Source organism: Salvia hispanica, chromosome 5, assembly GCF_023119035.1.
Source record: "Salvia hispanica cultivar TCC Black 2014 chromosome 5, UniMelb_Shisp_WGS_1.0, whole genome shotgun sequence".
Taxonomy (NCBI): Eukaryota; Viridiplantae; Streptophyta; class Magnoliopsida; order Lamiales; family Lamiaceae; genus Salvia; species Salvia hispanica.
Window position 1 is genome coordinate 14,195,138 of NC_062969.1, and position 22,130 is coordinate 14,217,267.

The 22,130-nt window shown below is 40.6% G+C and overlaps 1 protein-coding gene across 1 annotated transcript; it reads right to left on the reverse strand.

The window, feature by feature from the left end:
• Positions 1-14,035: 14,035 nt before the first annotated feature.
• On the reverse strand, positions 14,036-17,113 carry LOC125189480. The gene is made up of 6 exons (XM_048086753.1): positions 16,718-17,113; positions 16,462-16,603; positions 16,037-16,350; positions 15,109-15,979; positions 14,824-15,015; positions 14,036-14,367 (listed from the first exon to the last, which is right to left on the reverse strand). The coding sequence occupies exons 1-6, from the start codon at positions 17,111-17,113 to the stop codon at positions 14,036-14,038; spliced, it is 2,247 nt and encodes a 748-aa protein (XP_047942710.1).
• Between the last annotated feature and the right edge of the window lie 5,017 nt (positions 17,114-22,130).

Sequence of the window (22,130 nt, forward strand, 5' to 3'; positions counted from 1 at the left end):
AAATAAAATTAATTAGTCTAGAATTGATTAATGATTGTTTAATTGCATATTTGACCAAATCGAACCATAGCCATTAAGATTATCGTAGCTCCATGTTTCCATTGAGAATGCAATAATGGAACCCACCGTGCAATGATATAATACTGTGCACACTACTATATTTAAGCGATCGAATAGATGAACAACTTCTCTTATAAAGATCATAAAAAATGGTGCAAAAAGTGAGCTTCTACAACTAGCTAGTTTGACTTGTTAGGTAAAGAACATGCAGTTTGCAAGCTGTACATATGTTGAAACCTTAACGTCCATTTTATTCAATATCTACTCACTTAATGCAGCGTGATAATCGCCTATTATTTGATGGTTTGCATTAAGAAAATCTGGTGCCAAATACTCGATCTATAACTTGTACTGTTTTGCTTCTTTTTTTAAAAATTTATCATGGAATCGCAATCACTATTTTCAATTTGCACTTGATAAATTCACATTTATGTGCAACACATGTACACCATACAAGACAACGTAAATTACCCTGGCCTTGATACTCCATATGGATGGTGTACCAAAAAGATATTTGAAATTAATTTTATAAGTAGGTATTTCAAGTATATGAATGAATACAATAGAAATAGTTATGAAAATATCAACTAAAAAATAAACTATATACTCTATTAGATATAATAAAAACAATGCATGACTCATTGGATTAAAGGATGGTGTTCGAATTTTCCATATTCACTCAGACAAGTATGCGAATGCGAAGACTTACCTGAAATTAGAAAATGGTGATGAAGACACAACTGAAGTGACAAATCTTATTGGATAGTTAACACAAAGATGACCTTCCGAATCGTTCCTTGTATGCCTGCTGAATTGTGACTATCTATCTTTGTTGTGATTGATTGTTTCTAGTTGACGGTGTTTTGGTTGTCGAGTGTTCCTTTTGGACTTGGTTTTTGTTGTGGTTGTTAGGCTGTGCTTGGTGTGTTGGTTTTATCATTTATGGTAGTTCTTTGCTTTTGAGAAAGCTTTGTGTTTGTTCTAACTTTTTAACTCATCTGTTTGCCACTTTTTTGAATGATCTGAACCTTTCTTATTATCAAAAAAATAAAATAAAAACAAAATAATAAACATACCCTATTTATTAACGTTAGTATCACATCAGATATGCACAACATAAAATTTATCAGATGTCCCCATCTCATCAAATGTGCACAACATATAAAATTAAATAATACAGAGGTGACACTAACTCGAAATAGCTATTTTTAATGCTCGTTTGCGTCAGATTATGGACTTGAGATATATACAGATTGTCATAAAAGGAATTATAAACCAATTATATATGATTAGTCGTTTTGATCTCCACCTGATTATGCAATCCCTCGAATCCAATCATGTAGCGTCTACTCCATGCGCAATTATGCAACTTATTACTTAAAATTCTTATAACCTCTCGTGCACATGATGAAATTTTCCAATTAAATAGGAGACTATAATTTTTTGATATTTAACTTATTAATTATAACAAATTAAATAGGCTTTTCAAAATATTTCCTTGACTACACTTTTTTACAACAACATCGAAAAAATATTGCAATATTATTATTTATTATTAGCCAAAAATTTGCTTAATTTTCTTCATTTGAAATTGATGAGTGACAGTCATAGTTATGTTTGTGTAGAATAATTTCCTACATGGCTATACAGTTGTAGTTTTGTCGATATACGTAATGAGCCAAGTTGTAATGGATTGGCATTATAATTGGGAAAAAGAGATGAGAATTTGCAAGTATAACTAATTAAATGAGATTGTTGCACTGGCAATTTTATAAACCACATGAGTATTCATATTTTTTTTGTCAGTTTGTGATTGTTATGAAGGTCTTGCATATTGATTGGTCGCCACAAATCAAGTCAGTTTCTTTATACTTTTGTTAATTCTTATTTATTTCGTTAAAATTTGGTTTGATATTGAGGAATGCACAAACTTTGAGACACTTGCTATATTGAATAATAATTTTGACTTGTGTTATTTAAAAATTGCACGATATAACTTTTGTTTGTTTGTTAGAGTTTGCAGCTTTGCATGGGCAATTAAAGATGACTAATATATTGATAGGTAATGGGACCATGCTAGAGCTGCTTGCTTGGGAATGAGTAATATAATATTTACAATATTTATAATATTTGCTTGTGTATTTTTAGGTATTTTCTATTTGATATAAAATTATCGAACTCGAAAAGATGACAGGGTTGCGATCAGTTGCTATAATTACAAGTGATTAAAGGGTCATGATTAATCTCACTTGTTCGATTTTGTGTTTTTCTAAAAAATTTAGCTCATGACAATGTATCTCGAAACCTCCTCCATAATGTAAAGATAATTTTGTAGTAGTTCATAATTAATCTTACCTTTACTAGTCTATGACAAATTATATTGTAGATTATCCTATATTATATTCCATTATTATCTTGTTTAACGAACCGAACACTATCTATGTGTATGTGTTTATATAGTTATTAGTAATTATGTTTAACTGAAAAACATTCATAAAACTCAATTTTATCTATTTAATCAAACTAATTGCTAGAAAGACTATATTCGTGATGTTGAATTGTACCATCACATTGCCCTTTTATTACCTCTTGTCTAATGCTCTCTCCGTTCCCTAAAATTCGTCACCATTTGATTCGGCACGGGTTTTAAGAAATGTAATAGAAAGTGAGTTGAAAAAGTTAGTGGCAAGTGGGTCCTATTTTTATATATTGGTTTTAAAATAAAATGTGAGGGAGAATAAGTTAGTGGAATGTAGGGTTCGCTACCAAAAATGGTAAAAGTGAAAGGTGACAAATTTCCAGGGACGGACGAAAAAGAAAATAAGTGACAAATTTCCAGGGACGGATGGAGTATTTTAGTTAGATGTTGTTTCTTAACGAAGGATTTCTGGATTTTTTTTTATTGAATTTTGCGGTTAGTTCGAATCAATTGATAAGTTTTGAAGTGAGACCACCGTATTTCTATGTTGATTATAGCCCTTAGTTCTACAATTTGGGTTTTGAATTTTTATGATCAGGTTGACATTACATGCAAGGTGACATTGATCGATTAAATTTTGTTGTTTTTTTTATAATGTCAATTTTCTATTCGATTGCGGGATTTGATAAATAATTCATGGTTACTTTTTCCCTCCAACCGCACGAGTATTTTTCTATCAAAATTGTCCCTTATTGCGTTATGCCAGCAGTTTTGGTGATTTATTTCTGTAATCAGCCTCTCTTTATCGTGGAGTACTATTTAATTTGTAACCCTGACTATTAGTTTATTTAACTAATAATTATATTTGGCAAATTATGTGCACACAAAAGGCTCGCTAGATGAGTTGGTTATTTATATATTTTTATTTATTTTGTGATCGCTTGAGCTTAATCAAAGCAACAATGTCGATCATCTGGAACCTAATTGATTATGTTAATTGCTTTTGCAATTAAATAAACAACTTTAGAATCATTTACGATAAAATAGTAAAATGTGAAATGCTGAACAAATAAGTCCCGAATTCCGATTCCCAATCGTTCTTTCGCATAAAAACCTTGAATATAAATTTGGGAAATTGGTCCATAAAATCATAAACTTTGTTTAAAATTTGATATTTCCCACAAACTTTAAAATTGGTACTATAATATCACAAACTTTGCATTTTGTTAGGTATTCACCATAGCATATCTATTATTACATTTGACTAACTTACGAGGCTTTTTTATCAAACTTGACACAATTAAATTAACGTGGTTTTCAACGTGACTTTTTATCCTACATGTTATGAACTTAAAAAGTGGTTTAAAATATCATAAAACGTATCATGGTTGCCTACCTAAAATAAGATTTTGATAAAAATATCTTATTTGAGTGAGTTTGGGAAATACCAAACAAAATGCAAAGTTTGTGATATTATAGACCAATTTCAAAATTTATGGGAAATACCAAATTTTAGACAAAGTTTATGGTTTTAGAGACCAATATCCCTATAAATTTATACTATTATAGAATATAGATTACATGTATACTATTGTAAAATCAAACTCGATCAAATTAAATCACGAAGAATGTATGCAATTTGTAAATTCACATTTTATCCTCCATTCCCCAATGAATTAATCTAGTTTATGAGGATATGACTTAAGCATAATTAATCATTAATTTGGTGCTATTAAATAGAGCACAAACCTCGTGTTGCCATAAATTATGTGTATAAGGTCGATTTATAATATGTGAAAATAATATGAATAGAGAAGAAATAATTTATCTTAACTTTTTACGTTGTGTGACTTAGCAATTTGATACCATGTGGCTATTTTCACTCACGACAATTTTTATATCTCGTGGGAATATGTGGTAAAATAATTTGGTTTATTTTGAGTAAATTTCCGCTCCATAGTTTATACATGACTTAAGAAAGATAAGTTACACTTGCACATTAGTTATTGCAAACTCATACTTATGAAATGGAATTGGAAACTTTGGAGGCCCGATTCGAAAGTAGAATGATACTCCAATACAATGTGCTACAATTATGTTGGGCCTATTTATTACAAGCGCACTAGGCTCAGTCGCCCAGAGAAATGCCAAAGTTTATACGTATACGATAAAAGTTTAGTTAGTCCTAGTATATTCATATTTTTTTTCTACTATGGAACGAAAGTACTACTGATGATCTACCAGTAGATTTCTAATCGTTGTTTGTTTTAAAGCATATCAATCCATTATTAAGTATATTTTGAGAGTTATAGAATTGGGGCAGTGATAAAATACAAATTCATATATTATTCCTGATAGGAGTAAAGGCTGGAGACAGATGAGCAAGAACATAAACAAGAACATAAACAAGAACATAAGATTGAAAGAACAAGATGAACTGAATGGAATTAGCCTAACTAAAAGAATACAAGAAAATAATCCTCACAAAGGAGGCCAATCCTCACGCAGGAGGCCACGGTAAAACTGTCCAGAATATTGATCTCTCAAAAGATGGTTTTCACCATTTAAGAGCCTCAATATATAGACTTACAAAATGAGAGAAATATGCAACTAACTTAATTCAAAATTCAAATCTACTAACAACTAACTAATTAAAGAAATAAATTAAGGAATAAAATCTTATCAAATTCTAACTAATACGGACTAAGTATGCATATCCCGTGCATATCTGTATCAATTGCCTCACTCTCGAAACAACCTTGCCCTCAAGATTGAGCTCAAAATTGAAACCAATTACTTTGTTCAGTGGAGGCTCCCTGAAGAGCCTATAGAGTGATGCGTGTTGTGTGATATCTCTTGATCTAACAGGTCTAAAGGATTCGACTAGACTTCAGAGGCTAGAAGATCATGAAACTATCAGACAGGGGTCGTTGGATGCACTCTATTTCTTCAAAACCTCAACCCACTATACTACAACTAGCACAGGGAAGTAAAGGATCGATCACACGAGGACGAATGTGTTACGAAACTGCATTTGAGGATATTTTGGGAAAAAAAAGGGTTGGCCAGGATCACGGTAGCCAGGATCACTCCATCTCCAAGTGCGCAGCAAGTGAAATGAGAAATTTGAAGTGTGGAACTAAAGAATGGAACAAGAGCTTGAACTAAAAGTGTGTGTAGAAGTGGTTGTCTTGTTCTTCAAGGTTGAGCTCTTTATATATGTGAGGCTCTGATCCCTAGGGTATCCCTCTGGTAATTAGACGCTTTTGCCCTTGAATAAGACTCTTTAAAATAATCTGCTCTTGCTCCATTCTGCTCCTGTCGCCAACTTTTAATTCTCCCAGGTCCGAACGACGACTTCCTGATTTTTACTTCAATTCCATCTCTTTTGCATCTACCAGGTCAGGTAACAGCGACTCCTAAGTCCGGTAGATTTATTACGCACCTGAACTCAGAAATACACATTAGCGCCCCAAATGCACAGAATTTTAACCCAAAACCAATGCATGAAACGAGCCTTGAAAAAACAAATCTGGAATCCAATATTCCCCAAGTTGTACGAGGAGCCGAAAAGCAGTGGGACTGGGCTGTTGGCTGGAGGAGAGTGGATACGATCGTGGTAGCAGAAGAAACAGTTTTTGCGGTTTTGGATGCGGAACATCGGGGCTCGATTGTGTCGGAAATAATTTTTGTTGTGGCAGGGGCAGCAGCATAAGGGCGGAAAACAACTTAGGCGTTGTTGCAATCTGTGGTTGTGGCTGTGGTGGAGGGCTGGAGTGCAGCAAAGAAGTTGGCTCAACAATAGAAGGTGGAAGCACACGTAACAGAACGTCCTGAAGATGAGGTGGTGGTGGTGGTGGTGCAGGTGGCAATGCGGTGAATGACAACTCATCAAGTGGATTTGTTGACGCCATACCTGCTAAAGGAAACGAGCTGGAAACAACAGCTGACTTTGCTGCTGCGTGTAGGACAGCAGAGTTCTGTTTGGCACTGTTGGGTGGGCTTGCGTGTAGAGTATTCTCCTGCTTGGTAGATGTAGGCGGCCTAGAGGATGGCAATGGTACTGTCATGGTGGGTAGGAGGGTACCATAGCTGTGGTATTATCATTGGATGTGGATGGGACTTTTGCCTGGTTTTTGGCCACATGGACAACAACAATAGGAGCATCTCCAAAACGTCTCAACAACTCTTGCGTGAATTTGTCCCATGACAACGAAGAACAACGCATACGGAGCAATTTTAACAATAGCATTGTTGGACCGGATATGGCGTTGATGGCTACGTCAACACGTCTATCCAATGGGGTTTTGTTGATGAGGAAATATTGGTTTGCCTGCGCGAGCCACGCGAGAGCCTCAGATCCATCAAATGTCGGAAAGGTCGTCACTGGTGAAGCACGAGAAGCTCGAAACTCCAACAAGAAATTCTCCATTTTTGCTATAGCCTTCTCCAATCCAACCACATCAAGTGTGGCTTCTGTCCGAGAATTGACCATTGTTCAGCGCACCAAATTGATAGGAGTAAAGGCCGGAGACAGATGAACAAGAACATAAGATTGAAAGAAAGTACTACTGATGATCTACCAGTAGATTTCTAATCGTTGTTTGTTTAAAGCATATCAATGCATTATTAAGTATATTTTGAGAGTTATAGAGTTGGGGTAGTGATAAAATGCAAACTCATATATTGTCCCTGATATGAGTAAAGATCGAACACAGATGAACAAGAACATAAGATTGAAAGAACAAGATGAACTGAATGGAATTAGCCTAACTAAAAGAATACAAGAAAATAATCCTCACAAAGGAGGCCAATCCTCACGCAGGAGGCCACGGTAAAACCGTCCAGAATATTGATCTCTCAAAAGATGGTTTCACCATTCAAGAGCCTTGAAGAGCGTAGAAGAGTGAAGTGTGTATTCAAACTTCCTAGATCCAGAGAATCCACTAGACCACGGAGTCTAGGAACTCAGAGAATCCTCGAAATCACCTGTCGTTGGGCACACAATCACTTTCTACCTTTCAAAACCCTCAACCCGTTATGCTAAAAAGATTAGTACATGGAAGCAGGGATCGAATCCCACAGAGATGGATGCGTAAGTAAACATGCAAAAAGACCTGGACACTGTATTTTGGCTGCTGCCACGCATTTTTTTGGGTTGAGATTATACTCCTAGACTTGGGAAATGAAATGCTCTATCTTAACAGCTAGACTTAGGCAAAAATATCAGAAACATGCATAATGATCACCAGATGTACTCAAGATAACTTTCCGACTAAAACAATTACAAGATCAGATGAATAATTTCCCAAAATTAGCCTAGACAGAGGAAAAACAGAGCGTGGGGACCATTTCCCAAAATAGTAGAGTACGAATGAAATGCTGCAGATTAACTAACTAAAGGCTTAACTAACAGTGCCTTCATCTTCTCAAAAACCTTGATCACGAAATGTAGAGGAAATACAGAGCAAAACACAGAACAAAACGGGGCAAACTAAATTAGACCGATTAATGCGATCAACTACGGAAACCTATGCAGATCTATTATCACTAGACGAGGTAACCAAGAAAACAGAAATTAAACATCAAACCATGCATGAAATGAACAGATCTAGCTACGGGATGCTTCATCCACTCCGGATCCAAGCCATCCACCACAAACAACAGCAAATTCCATCTCCGATCAACAGATTTAACCAGATTCAGCTGATTAACAACGATCTCCACGTAACTTCAACTCAACAACTCAGATTCATCGCATAAACATCAAAGCAAACATAAAACAAAGTGATAATATGAAACCAAACCATAGCAGTGAATTCCATAGCAAAAGAGTGCAATATCCAACGGAAATGTAACAAAATATGACCGAGCTTCGAACATCGAAGACTCGGGAAATTCGAAAATGTAAACTGAAAGCAGGAAAAGAGATTGTATCTTCGCCTCCCATGGAGACGGTGTTACACAACTACTGATGAACTTTGGAACCTTAACCCCCAATTTGATTTTCCCCAAGTGCGTGTGTGTAGAGAATGTGAGAAAAGCTGAGCTAAACTAAGAGCTAAGAGATGATGATTCGTGGATGCCCTCAGGCTCGTTGCGTGCTCTTATTTATAGAAGTGGAGTTGAGATTTTAGATCCTTCTTTGAATTCTCCATTCTGCCCTTTGTCTAGAATCCTCCTCCGTCTGGTGATTTTCTTCTTCCTTCTGCTCACTTTCTTTGCCAGACTCCTTCTCCAGGTGATCCTCTCCTTCTTTCTGGATCTGGCAATTTCTCTACACACTTGGCTTATAAAACCTCGTCAGACCTAGGAAATCACAGAATTTATCCCTATAACCAATGCATGAAATTAGCCTTAACAAACTGCTCACACTTAAACCATACATGTCCTCAAATATAAAGACAAGAAAAAGAAATAAGGCGAATTTCAATGCATGGTTATTCCATGACCGACCCCTAAAGACTCCTAGACTTAGACACTCTACTGACATAAAGAGAAAGTAAAAGAAAAACAGACATTTAAGAAAACAAAACACACAGGCATGGACTAGTTCAAACTTTTAAGCAGTCGTCCCCACAAGCTTAAGGTCAATCAAATAGTCTACACATTTTTTTTTTCTTTTTCCATTTTCCTCATTTGGACTTCGTCCAGCTTATTCCTCCAGATATTTAATTTTTTCTTTTTCTCCCCTATTTTCTCCTTCCTAAATTCTTCTCCCTAAGCATCAGGTGGCAGCCCCGTTTTACATGTTAGCACTCAATGTTAAGGCTTATAACTCACTTATATAGTGGGTTTCACAACTAGGTCAGCTAAGACACCTTCTATCGTTCTTGCTTCTTTCAAACCGATTTCAGCTTTTAAAGGAAAGAGGTCTCAAAGTTGTAGTGCATCCTATCTTCAATTACTCTTACTAAGGGAATCTTGCCTTATTATTATCACCAGTTCATGCTAAACATATAAAATCTAAAAAAAACTAATTACTCCTAGACCTAATAACGTTTACACATGCTGAGCACATATTGCACTAATTCCCCCACCCCCTCCAACTTCACTCCAGCTTGTCTCCAAGCTATACTAGTGCAGAGGGGAACTAAGGGAGTTGGTGCACACAATCAAAACAAAACACAGAAAACAAACACACTAAAAACACCAGAAAACTTCTCACACTTAGACCGGACAACGGGCTAAGTGGGAGAAGACAAAGATACAAAACAAGAAATAACATGCTGAGTATATACATAAACTTCTCACACTTAGACCAAGAATTGGACTAAGTGGGAGAAAGCAGAATTATAACAGAAAAACAGCATGCTCAACTTAAACAAAAACTTCTCACACTTAGACCAAGGATTGAGCTAAGTGGGAGAATGCACATAACAACAACTACACATGCTCAGCACAGATAAAACACAAACATAAAATTAAAAAAAATGACTAAAATATAAAATTTACTTGGTCAATGGGGGGTTTCAATTCTGAGTCTGGCCCCCTCGGGAGCCAGACTTGGATGGTACGGTGGGGCGATTCATCTTCAGTTTCTTCTTAGCCGGCGATGCCGACGTTTCCTCTTCATCTATCACGGGTGTTTTAGACAAGGGCTTCTTCACAGATACAGACGCAAGGGACGACGATGTAAGTGGGGCTACCAAAGGCTTAGACTGGGGTGGGAGTTGCTGGAGCGACGATCTTCCCTGACCGGGCTGCTTGACCACAGTGCCGGGTCTAGGAGGCTGCCTCTGCAGGGTCTGGGAAAGCTTTTCCTCCAGCCATTCCGCCATCCTTTTCATTAATTTGACCGCATCGGTCATCCTTTCGTTTTTGGCTGACAACCTCTCGGCCAGGGCATCAATACTTCCTCTGATGGTCTGCAACTCCCTTTTTGCCCCGCCCAACTCCTCACGCATCGCGGCGACCTCCTTCCTTAGTTCCTCCACATCGGCACTCACTAACTCTTCCTCTGGTTCCCTCTTCACCTTATCCACAGTTGTTCCCACGTTGTAGAAGCACACCTCCTTCCCTTCCATGTATAGGAGCCCCTTATTAAAGAAATACTCCAGGTTGAATAGCTCTGGGGGCTCGCACATTGTCACACTGGGCTCCGCGTTCCCAATTTTCATCACAAAGTTTCGCTCAATATAGGCACTTAGGAGATGGCAGGTATACATATGGCGGGAAGGGTTGGCTGTCATTTGGTGGCAGGCTTGGGCCAACCAATTGCCAAGGTGGACTTTGATGCGTTTCGACATGCACCATGTGAAGTACAGCTCAGTGGTGGTGAGGCTTGAACTGGCCGTGCCCATCAAGTTGTAGCCAATGAATTCCTGGGCGAATCGGAGGAGATAATCTGTGATGTGGTTTCCCTTCGACACACTGGTCTTGAAGGTCCCACTCCTGGCATGTGTAATAGACTCCCATGCAGTCTGCGGTGTGAATCCGCGCGTATTTCTTGGTGGACCAAACATTCTGTCATCCCAAATACCTTCTTCGTCCTCAGTGTTTGTAAACAACCCCATTCGGAGGGACCACTCTCTGACACTCATAGTATGCTCGATATTGAAAAGGCGGAAGGAGATTCTCTGCGACTTCCTGGGCTTAGGAGTGGCCACCTTCTTGCCCTTTCTTTTGCGCTCCATTGCTACGCGACGCTCTTCCGCAGTGTCTACCTCCTCTTCTGACCTAGGCATTTCCCCCTCCTGCACACTTCCCGTCCCTGGGGCAAGGAATCCTGATCCCCTGGACTGGTCGCAGTCGTCCACCTCATCCAGTGCGCTCCTTCGCCCCACTCGTCTTGACTCCCTTAGATTGATCGGCGAGTCTTCACCCTCTGGCACATTGTCCAGATCCTCAATCTCGTACGGCCCTTCCTTCCGGTGCTCCTGTTCTTCAGCAATAACAGAGACTTCATCCTCCACAGACTTTCCAGGGATTTCTCCCTTAGCAAACATAGACGGGGTTTCCCCCTTAGATGGTTTCGGAGTCTCCTCCTCAGTGTTTTTCGGGGTTTCCCCCTCAGATCTTTCAGGGATTTCTCCCTCAGTAAGCATAGACGGGGTTACCCCTCAGACTCAAACGGGGTCCCCCCCTCAACATACAGATTTGGGGTTTCCCCCTCGACATTCATTGGGGTTTTCCCCACAACAGATTTTTAGACAGGGGTTCCCCCCTCAACAGACATCTCCACAGAATCATTACCTTCCTTTGCAGCGTCATTCCCAAAGTCATCCACCGTCAGCCCATCAAGCTTTTTCGCAAAACCACGAACACCCTCCTGCTCCCCCTCAAGTCCACCAACGCCTTCTTGCTCTTCTATATCTGGGTTCGGCCCAGTTTCTGCATGTGGTTGAACTTGGGTGTGATCTTCGGCTAAGGTTTAGGCTGTTGATTCGTCAGGGATTATTGGCGGTTGTGGCACTATGGTTGCGGTTCCGGTAGATCTTCCTTGTTGAATCGCCGAAAAACGGGCAAAGATCCTTCTGGCCTCCTCCTTGCTACCGAATTTTTCCTCCAAATCTTTTAAGAATGCCTCCTCCTTAGGGTCTTCCAGACGCTTCTGGAACTGCGGAAGCACGCCACTCGGAGTATATCAAGTGCTGGGAAAGTTGGTTGCGCTAGAGCCGGTGGTTGTGCCGTCAGATCTGCCAGTCCTTTAGACGAATCGCCGGGAGGTGGCCTTGTAATGGGGGTTTCCTTCCTTGCAGTAGCATCTGGTGCCTTCTTCATGTCTTTCCTGCAAGGATTTAACGAAAACTAGGGTAAAATTTTGTTAGGGTTTGAGAGATTTGGGTATTGAGAGAATTTTTGAGAGAGATTAGAGAGAGAGAGAGAGTTCGGTTAGGGTTTTTGATTTGAAAGGAAAAAAGAATATTATTTTTTTTGGTTTTTAGAAGAGGCAGGCGAGTGGTTGCAGGGTGATGTAAGCAACCGTACGCCTCCTAAAAGGGTGGGTTTTGAATTTCAAAAAGGTAAGCGACTTCCCTCCAAAATTGTTTTGCCTCCCCCAGGCATCTCTTGATACCACGCAAAAGTAAAGGTGAAACACCAAGTTCTTAGGTCGAGGAATGTGAGTGACAAAACAATTTCCCTAAAGAGCCTGGTGCTTCTAAAATGTTTTTGGAAGATTCAATTTTTCTTTGTTTGGATTTTCTTATTCTTTTTAAAGCAGTTAAACTATTTACACCTGCAAATAAGTATTCTCAAGATCCCCTAGGTCAGTGCACAGATAAACTTGTATTTCTCATTTCTCCTGACCTAGGATTTCATTGAGAATAGTTGCCTGACCAGTTAGGCAATAATTACAGATGCATGCAGTGACACTTCCTCTACTACATGCAATTCCGAATTATCCCTAAATACATTTACCCGATATCCATTTACGATGAAGGGAACAAAATTTGGGGTGCTTCCTTAGATTTCCACTGCTCCATTTGCTCGAAGGCCAACGATGGTGTATGGTCCTATCCACTTGGATTTCAACTTCCCAGGCATCAACTTCCCAACTCGTAGTTCCTTGACCCGAAGGGTCTTATCATGCCAGAGCTTTGTTCTTTCCTTATACCACATTGCTGAGTCAAATGCTTCTAGCCTTAACTCCTCCAGTTCCTGTAGTTGCAGCTTCCTTTCTTCTTCACAGGCCGGCGCCTTCATATCCATCTCCTTAATGGCCCAATATGCCTTGTTTTCCACTTCCACGGGCAGATGACACATTTTTCCGAATACCAATCTATAAGGTGACATCCCAATTGGTGTCTAGTAAGCTGTCCTATAGGCCCAGAGAGCATCATCAAGGCGCTTACTCCAATCCTTCCTTGTGGTGTTCACACTTTTCTCTAGAATGCTCTTGGTTTTTCTGTTCGAGACTTCAGCTTGACCATTTGACTGAGGATGATATGGGGTAGATAACCGATGGTGTACACCGTATTTCCTTATCAATGCCTCTATGGTGCGGTTGCAGAAGTGTGTTCCCTGGTCTGAGACTATAGCTCTAGGCACCCCATACCTGTTGAAAATGTTTGCCTTCAGGAACTTAGCTACTTCTTTCGATTCACAGGTGGGTGTAGCCTTTGCTTCTATCCATTTGGACACATAGTCCACCGCGACCAAGATGTAAGTGTTACCATAAGAAGATGGGAACGCTCCCATAAAATGCATTCCCCAGATGTCAAAAATTTTGCAAACTATTATTGGAACTTGGGGCATCTCGTCTCTCCTTGAAATACCTCCTATCCGTTGACATCTCTCGCAAACTTGACAGAATTCGAAAGAATCCTTGTTCAGGGTTGGCCAATAGAATCCGCTATCCAAGACCTTTCTGGCAGTCTTCCTGGGTCCAAAATGACCTCCACATGCCAGGGCGTGGCAATGGTTGAGCACGTCCTTCTGTTCCCATTCTGGAATACATCGTCGAATTACTTGGTCTGAGCACATTGTCCAGAGATAAGGATTGTCCCAAAAATAGTATCTGGCCTCACTCTTCAACTTCATCCTCTGGGCCCGGGAAATTTCTTGGGAACCTGGCATTTCTCCTGTGACCAAGTAGTTGGCCAGGTCAGCGAACTATAGTTCTGTATTCATAGGATATTTCCCTTTGTCTGATGTTCCTGGACCCGTCACTACCAACACTGTTTCCCAGTTAATAGGTCTAGCAGATTTCCCCAGATAGTAAAGATGTTCCTCGGGGAAGGTATCAGGTATGGCTTCGTCCGTGTCCCCTTGAAATATTCGACTTAGATGATCTGCGATCTTGTTCTCTGTGCCCTTTTTATCTTTTACCTCCCAGTCGAATTCTTGCAGTAGTAGCACCCACTTGATCAACCTTGGTTTGGACTCTTTCTTGGCCAGGAGATATTTAATGGCTGCGTGATCAGTGTAGACTATCACCTTCGACCCTAGTAAGTACGGTCGGAATTTCTCAAATGAGTATACTACGGCCAACATCTCCTTCTCTGTAGTATCATAGTTCTTCTGAGCCTGGTTGAGGGTTTTCGAGGCATAAAAAATGACATAACTCATCCCTTCGATCTTCTGACCCAGGACTGCTCCTACTGCAAAATCACTTGCATCACACATTACCTCAAAGGGGTGATTCCAATCTGGTGCTCTTATTATCGGGGTAGAGACAAGCTTATCCTTCAACATTTGAAATGTCTTCTTGCAGTCTTCATTAAAGACGAATTCCACATCATTGTGTAGGAGATGAGTAAGTGGCTGAGCAATTTTCGCGAAGTCCCTGATAAATCTCCTATAAAATCATGCATGCCCCAGGAATCCTCTGACTTCTTTTTGATTCGTAGGGTATGGTAGTTTTGAGATAACATCCACCTTGGCCTTGTCCACTTGAATACCTCTCTCCGAGACCACATGACCTAGGACTATTCCTTCTGGCACCATGAAATGACATTTCTCAAAATTTAGGACCAAATTCTTCTCCTGACATCTTCTCAGTACCAGATCTAGATTGGCTAAACAAGAATCGAAGGAATTCCCATACACAGTGAAATCATCCATAAAAATCTCAATGCACACTTCCAGTAGATCTGAGAAGATGTTCATCATACAACGCTAAAAGGTTCCAGGTGCATTGCATAGACCAAACGACATTCTCCTGTATGCATAAGTGCCGAACAGACAGGTAAAGATTGTCTTCTCTTGGTCTTCAGGATCCACATATATCTGGAAGTATCGACTGTATCCGTCAAGGAAGCAAAAGTACTGCTTCCCAGCCAATCTTTCCAACATCTGGTCGATGAAGGGCAAAGGAAAATGATCCTTCCTAGTGGCTTCGTTAAGCTTCCGGTAGTCAATGCACATTCTCCATCCAGTCACCAACCGAGTCGGTACCAATTCATTTTTATCGTTCTTGATCACCTGTATCCCTGACTTCTTAGGCACCATGTGAACTGGGCTAACCCATTCACTATCTGGAATGGAGTAAATAATACCCAAGGACAACAGTTTCAGGACTTCCTTCAGAACTTCTTCCCTCATGTTCGGATTCAGCTTTCGCTGTGGATCTCTATGGGCCTTTGCGCCTTCTTCCAGTCTGATGTGGTGCATACAAAGATCAGGGCTGATTCCTACCAGGTCTGAGAGAGTCCATCCTATGGCCTTCTTGTTCCTTCTGATTACCTCCAGCAACTCAGTCTCCTGTTCCTCTGTCAAGTGGCTGTTTATTATCATCGGGAAAGTTTCATCCTCTCCAAGGTAGGCATACTTTAGACTCTCGGACAATATCTTCAGCTCCTTCTTAGGTGTGATGGCTTCCTGAGGCAAAGGATTCTTTTCCAAGATCCTGGTTGCCATTTCCCCAAAATCGGTTGCCTCGTCTGGGCCTTTTGCTTGAACAGAGCAAGTTGATTCGAATGATAGTGGTTGGTGGCAGAATGCCATGATCGCTTCATTGATCTGCTCGTCTGTCAAGTCCCGAGTCAATAGGGTTTCACACCACCCTGCTACCTCCTTGTCAATAGAGTGACTCAACTCTGAATTGTTGAACTGTTCCTGCATTAATTCAGTCTCAAGATATTCCTAGACCAGGGGGTTAATAACATCGACAACATGCAAATTTTCAACATCCAGTGGTTTTTTCATAGCTTCATCAATGCTAAAGGTGTATTTCTCCCCATGATAGTCCAGACATATGGATCCATCAAACACATCGATTATAGTCTTAGCGGTGCGTAAAAAGGGTCTACCTAAAAGCACTCCGCTAGACTCAGCAGATTCATTCTCACTCATTTTTATCACATGGAAATCAGCTGGGTACAGGAAATCATGCACTTTAACTATCACATTCTCCAGCACACCTTCGGGTGAAATGCATGTTCTATCGGCCAACTGAATTACCACTTTTGTGTCAACCAAACTTACCCCTATCAACTTTTTATATATCGAAAGCGGTAAAACGTTTATCGATGCTCCTAGATCACACATGGCATGCTCAATTTTAATGTCACCCAAGGAAATGGGTAAAGTGAACATACCTGGGTCTGTGCATTTTGAAGGCATTCTCTTCTTCTGTATCACAACCAAAACGTTTTCTCCAATCACTATCTTCCCATCGGGTTTGGTTTTCCCAGCTGTGAACTCCTTGATGAATTTGCTGAAAGTGGGCAGCTTTAGAGCCTGCAGGAACGGTAAGTTGATTTCCTATTTTCCAAAAATCTCCATGAAGTCTTCGCTATCATCCTTCTTCTTTTTGACTTCCCCTCGGTAAGGGAATGGCTTCATGCGTTTCACTGTTCCTACTGACCCCCCAGCTGAGGGTTCTCCAGTTTCTTTCCTTGTTTCTTCACTCTCCACCTCTGGTTCTGGTTCTAGGAAGAATGGATCAGCCATACGAGGTAGCGGCTTCTCCAAATCATCCCTTTGGAGGTCATCTTCTACTCTGGTGCTTCTTATCTCAGTATCCCTCTGGTCAGGGGTAAGTTTTTCATCCTCCTTGCTTGTCATAGGAGGCACACTCTCATCATCCTTCATCATGGGACCTTCATAGCCTCGTCCTGACCTTAGAGTGATCTGACTGATGTTTGCCCGGTCAGGTGGTTTTACTGAGGCTGGTATCCTTCCCTCGTGTCCCCTCGGCTCGCTCAACGAAGTTGCTAATTGAGACATTTTCTTGGACAACATATCCATGGCAGACTTCTACTCCTGTTGTGCATCTTGAATTTTATGTACCACATCATTATTGGCCTGCATGTTGTTCTGCATGTGTTGTTGAGAGCTGACTAGGTCGTATACCATATCATCCAGATTCCTCTGAGGCTTATAGTTTGGCTGACTGGAACTTGACCCTTGATTATGGTTCGGTCCACTCCCCTAATTTGGGCGATAGTTTCCTTGACCTCCCTGATTGTTGCTGAATTGATTTCCTGACCCTTGATTCCCTTGGTGGTTATGCTGGAAATTCTGATTGTTCCCAGTGGCATTCCTCTGGTGTGGTGGCACATAAGAATTCCCTTGGTTACTCTGGTTCCTATTGCTCCAATTGGACTGATCCCTTTGATTGCGGTAACTCCAGTTGTTCGGCCCTTCTTGATTCTTCCCTGACCAGTTCGAGTTGTTGTGCTGTGGCCCTTCTTGATTACGGTTAGGCCAATTCTGCTGGGCTTCTGCTGGACCTGGGTACTGTAGTTGAAGCTGTTGGTTCCCATCAACCCACCTGAAACAGGGGTTGTCTCTCCATGGGGCCTCTTTGATCTTCCACTGATTCCAGCTTGTATTCTGATTATTCTGATTCCAATTCCCCACTGTGTTTACCTGGGCTTGGAATTCTCCATCGGGTGGTGGACCATAACGGAGTTGGAGTTGATTTTCCTCCTGACCTGGCGACTATTCCTTTTCCTGCGAGGCAGGGGAATTTTTCTTTTCAATAGCGCTTAGACGTGCCTTCTCCAGTCGATCTATTCTGTCTCCAACCCCTTCTCCTTCTTGCTCCTTTACTGCATTAGCTGAGCTTCTCCTCATGATAGTACGTGGGTTATCATACGCCTTCTTTGCATCACCTTCCTAGAATCTCACGTGCTTCACTTGCCTTGTTTTTAGTGAAATTCCCCCCACTCGAGGAATTCATCAAATCCTTAGACTCAGGATTAGCTCCTTCATGGAATAAGTAAAATGTCTCGGCCTCCATCATTCTATGAAAATGACAAGAATCGAGCAGTCCTTTAAACCGAGACCAATATTGGCTCAAGGACTCATCGTAGTCCTGCTTGCATTCCTGAATCTCCTTTTTGAGGGCATTAGTTTTGTTGGTGATACGCTCGGATTTTGCATTGTTTTAAGGCCATTATTTGGTTTGTTTTTGATGTCAAAGTCACTCTACACGTCCATTATTTGCATATTTTGTGTATTTTGGTATTTTGACGTGTTTTGTGAGAAATGTGCATAATTGAGCCGAAAAAGGGAGCCAAAATGCCAAGTTTGGAAATCTGGAGTCAGACGGCGACCGGCGACCGCCGCGGATGTGTGCGGCGGCCGCCGGCGCCCGGCGGGCAGATCAACGCAGCGGCCCGCCTCGAAAAAAAATGTGCTTGGAAGAGAAGTCTCATCCGGCGACCGCCGGAAGATGTGCGGCGGTCCGCCGCCGAGGGAACAGACTCGGACTCCAACGCGGCGACCGGCCGGCCAAGGTGCGGCGGCCCGCCGGAGAAAGGCGGCGAATCCGAGAAGCCCTAGATTTGCATCCATTTTTACCATATTTTAGAGATTTTTTTCCTTCTACAACAAGTCATGGCTTTCCCCTATAAATAAGACCTCAAGTTTCATCAAAAGGGAGAACTTCCAATTGCATAATACTTCATAGAGATCAAGACCTAGAATACTTCATTGGTGCAAGGAGTTGGAGAAGGATTTCAAGAACATCAAGAACGACAAGGATTCAACCTACGGGTTTTATTTGCTTTAGTTTTATGTTCAAATTGTCTTCCCTACAATCTATGTTTTTAGCTTATTCAATTATGTGTAACTAAACTCATAGGATTCTAGGGATGTGTTAGTAACGACTTTGGTTATACAAGTTCCGTTTTCTATTTAATATCCGTTTTGTTTTTACTTTGTTTCTTCCCTAAGTTAATCTTGATGCTTCATGATTGAGTGACACAATCGTGTATGATTTAATATAACTTGCTTCATAACTGTGACAGAGTTCTAGCGAGTTAGATCCACTTAGTAGACACTACAGTTAGCTTCCCTTAAAACGACACTGTTAATTGAGAGTGAGGACTTTTCAAGGGTCTTAGGAGCTTTTTGGAGTTACGTGTTAGGATTGACAACCCTAATCTTGTAATCAACGTTTGTATCGCATGAGCATAAGCTAGGTGACTCGTTCTATCAAAGTAATAACTGTGCTAGGGTATTGTAGTTGGAATTTTGTATAACCATAACTGTGAACACACATCCCTGGAATTCCCTTATCTCTATTGTCTTTCTCCTGATTTATTTGCTTTTAGTTGATCTATGCTTTTTATTGCTTTTAGTTTTTCAAAAGTTTTCAAAACCCAAATGTTTTTCCAGATAGTAATTGAGTCTTAGTAGAGGATAGACACTTTGTATTTGTCTTCCCCGTGTTCGATATCCGGTACTAACCTTTAGCTATACTATATAAACTCTGTATACTTGCAGGTTTATTTAGTGCTAATAAAAAGTGCATCAGTTGGACGGGAAGTAGTCCACGAATTCCAGCTTGAAATCCTTCCATGTGTGGATTGAGTCCGGTGGCAGCCTCAGTAGCCATGTGTTGGCCTCCCCCTTTAAGGCGAATGGGACTGCGCGCAGGCGGTAGTCCTCCTCCGTGGCATCATTGGGCCTCTTCTGGATGCTGCACAGTTTGCTGAACTCGTTCAGGAACTCATAAGGGCATTCATTCCTCCGTCCCGAAAATGTAGGTAAGACGCCCAACACATTCGTCTTAATATCGATGGAACTTTGGCGCTGATTCGAAACGATAGCATGAGCTGGCTCACCATCTAGATGTGCGGTGAACGAATCGATCTCAGGGTCAGGGTCCACTAGATTTGCCATGTCTACAGACTCCTCTTCCTCTGTTTCTGAGTGTTCAGTTTCTGATGATGACTTCGGGTCCTCTCTGCCTGAAGAATTCCAGTCCTCTTCACTATCTGATCCAAACGGAAATGGATCTCCTGTTGTTAACCCCGATCTGGTGGTGACTGTGGATGTTGACTCCCTGACCTGCCACCTGAATTGAACGTTCCTTGACCCAGACGAGTTACTCCAGTTTCCAAACCGTGAGCCTTTGCTCATAAACTGCAAAGAGAAACAATAAAAGGAAATTAAAACTATATACATCAAATCTTTAAACACGTAAACAAACTACGCCATCCATCCCCGACAACAGCGACATTTGAAGAGCGTAGAAGAGTGAAGTGTGTATTCAAACTTCCTAGATCCAGAGAATCCACTAGACCACGGAGTCTAGGAACTCAGAGAATCCTCGAAATCACATGTCGTTGGGCACACAATCACTTTCTACCTTTCAAAACCCTCAACCCGTTATGCTAAAAAGATTAGTACATGGAAGCAGGGATCGAATTCCACAGAGATGGATGCGTAAGTAAACATGCAAAAAGACCTGGACACTGTTTTCTGGCTGCTGCCACGCATTTTTTTGGGTTGAGATTATACTCCTAGACTTGGGAAATGAAATGCTCTATCTTAACAACTAGACTTAGGCAAAAATATCAGAAACATGCATAATGATCACCAGACGTACTCAAGATAACTTTCCGACTAAAACAATTACAAGATCAGGCGAATAACTTCCCAAAACTAGCCTAGACAGAGGAAAAACAGAGCGTGGGGACCATTTCCCGAAATAGTAGAGTACGAATGAAATGCTGCAGATTAACAAACTAAAGGATTAACTAACAGTGACTTCATCTTCTCAAAAACCTTGATCACGAAATGCATAGGAAATACAGAGTAAAACACAGAACGAAACAGGGCAAACTAAATTAGACCGATTAATGCGATCAACTACGGAAACCTAAGCAGATCTATTATCACTAGACGAGTTAACCAAGAAAATAGAAATTAAACATCAAACCACATGAAATGAACATATCTAGCTTCATCCACTCCGGATCCAAGCCATCCACCACAAACCACATCAAATTCCATCTCCGATCAACAGATTTAACCAGATTCAGCCGATTAACAACGATCTCCACGTAACATCAAAGCAAACAGAAAACAAAGCGATAACATGAAACCAAACCATAGCAGTGAATTCCATAGCAAAAGAGTGCAATATCTAACGGAAATGTAACAAAATACGACCTAGCTTCGAACAGCGAAGACTCGGGAAATTCGAAAATGTAAACTGAAAGTTGGAAAATAGATTGTATCTTGCCTCTCGTGGAGACGGTGTTACACAACTAGTGATGAACTTTGGAACCTTAACCCCCAATTCGATTTCCCCCAAGTGCGTGCGTGTAGAGAACGTGAGAAAAGCTGAGTTAAACTAAGAGCTAAGAGATGATGATTCGTGGATGCCCTCAGGCTTGTTGCGTGATCTTATTTATAGAAGTGGAGTTGAGCTTCTAGATCCTTCTTTGAATTCTCCATTCTGCCCTTCGTATAGAATCCTCCTCCGTCTGGTGATTTTCTTCTTCCTTCTGCTCACTTTCTGTGTCAGACTCCTTCTCCAGGTGATCCTCTCCTTCTTCTTGGATCTGGCAATTTCTCTACACCTGGCTTATAAAACCTCGCCAGACCCAGGAAATCACATAATTTATCCCCATAACCAATGCATGAAATTAGCCTTATCAAGCCTCAATATATAGACTTACAAAATGAGAGAAATCTGCAACTAACTTAATTCAAAATTCAAATCTACTAACAACTAACTAATTAAAGAAATATATTAAGAAAGAAAATCTAATCAAATCCTAACTAATATTGACTAAGTATACATATCCTGCGATATGCATATTTGTATCAGTCCCGTTTATCATATTCCCATTCTTGCAACTCTCCTTCTCTCTCTGAGAATAACTGATGTTTCTGCAGACACTTATACATAGGCCTGTCAAATTGGGTACTCGACTATTTTCTGTGGCACTCGACTATTTTTTAAAAACCCATTTCTAGTTTATTTTATTGGACTAAATCTAGCAGGTTACCTTGACACAAA

Excerpts from the sequence above, each read along its gene's own strand:
- LOC125189480 (XM_048086753.1), bottom strand. The coding sequence starts at position 17,113 with ATGGATATGTTGTCCAAGAAAATGTCTCAATTAGCAACTTCGTTGAGC. Across the intron at positions 15,016-15,108 it reads AGAGAAGACAATCTTTACCT|ATCTACTGGAAGTGTGCATT; the intron begins GTCTGTTCGGCA and ends ACATCTTCTCAG. Across the intron at positions 14,368-14,823 it reads TCATGTGGTCTCGGAGAGAG|GGTCGAAGGTGATAGTCTAC; the intron begins GTATTCAAGTGG and ends CGTACTTACTAG.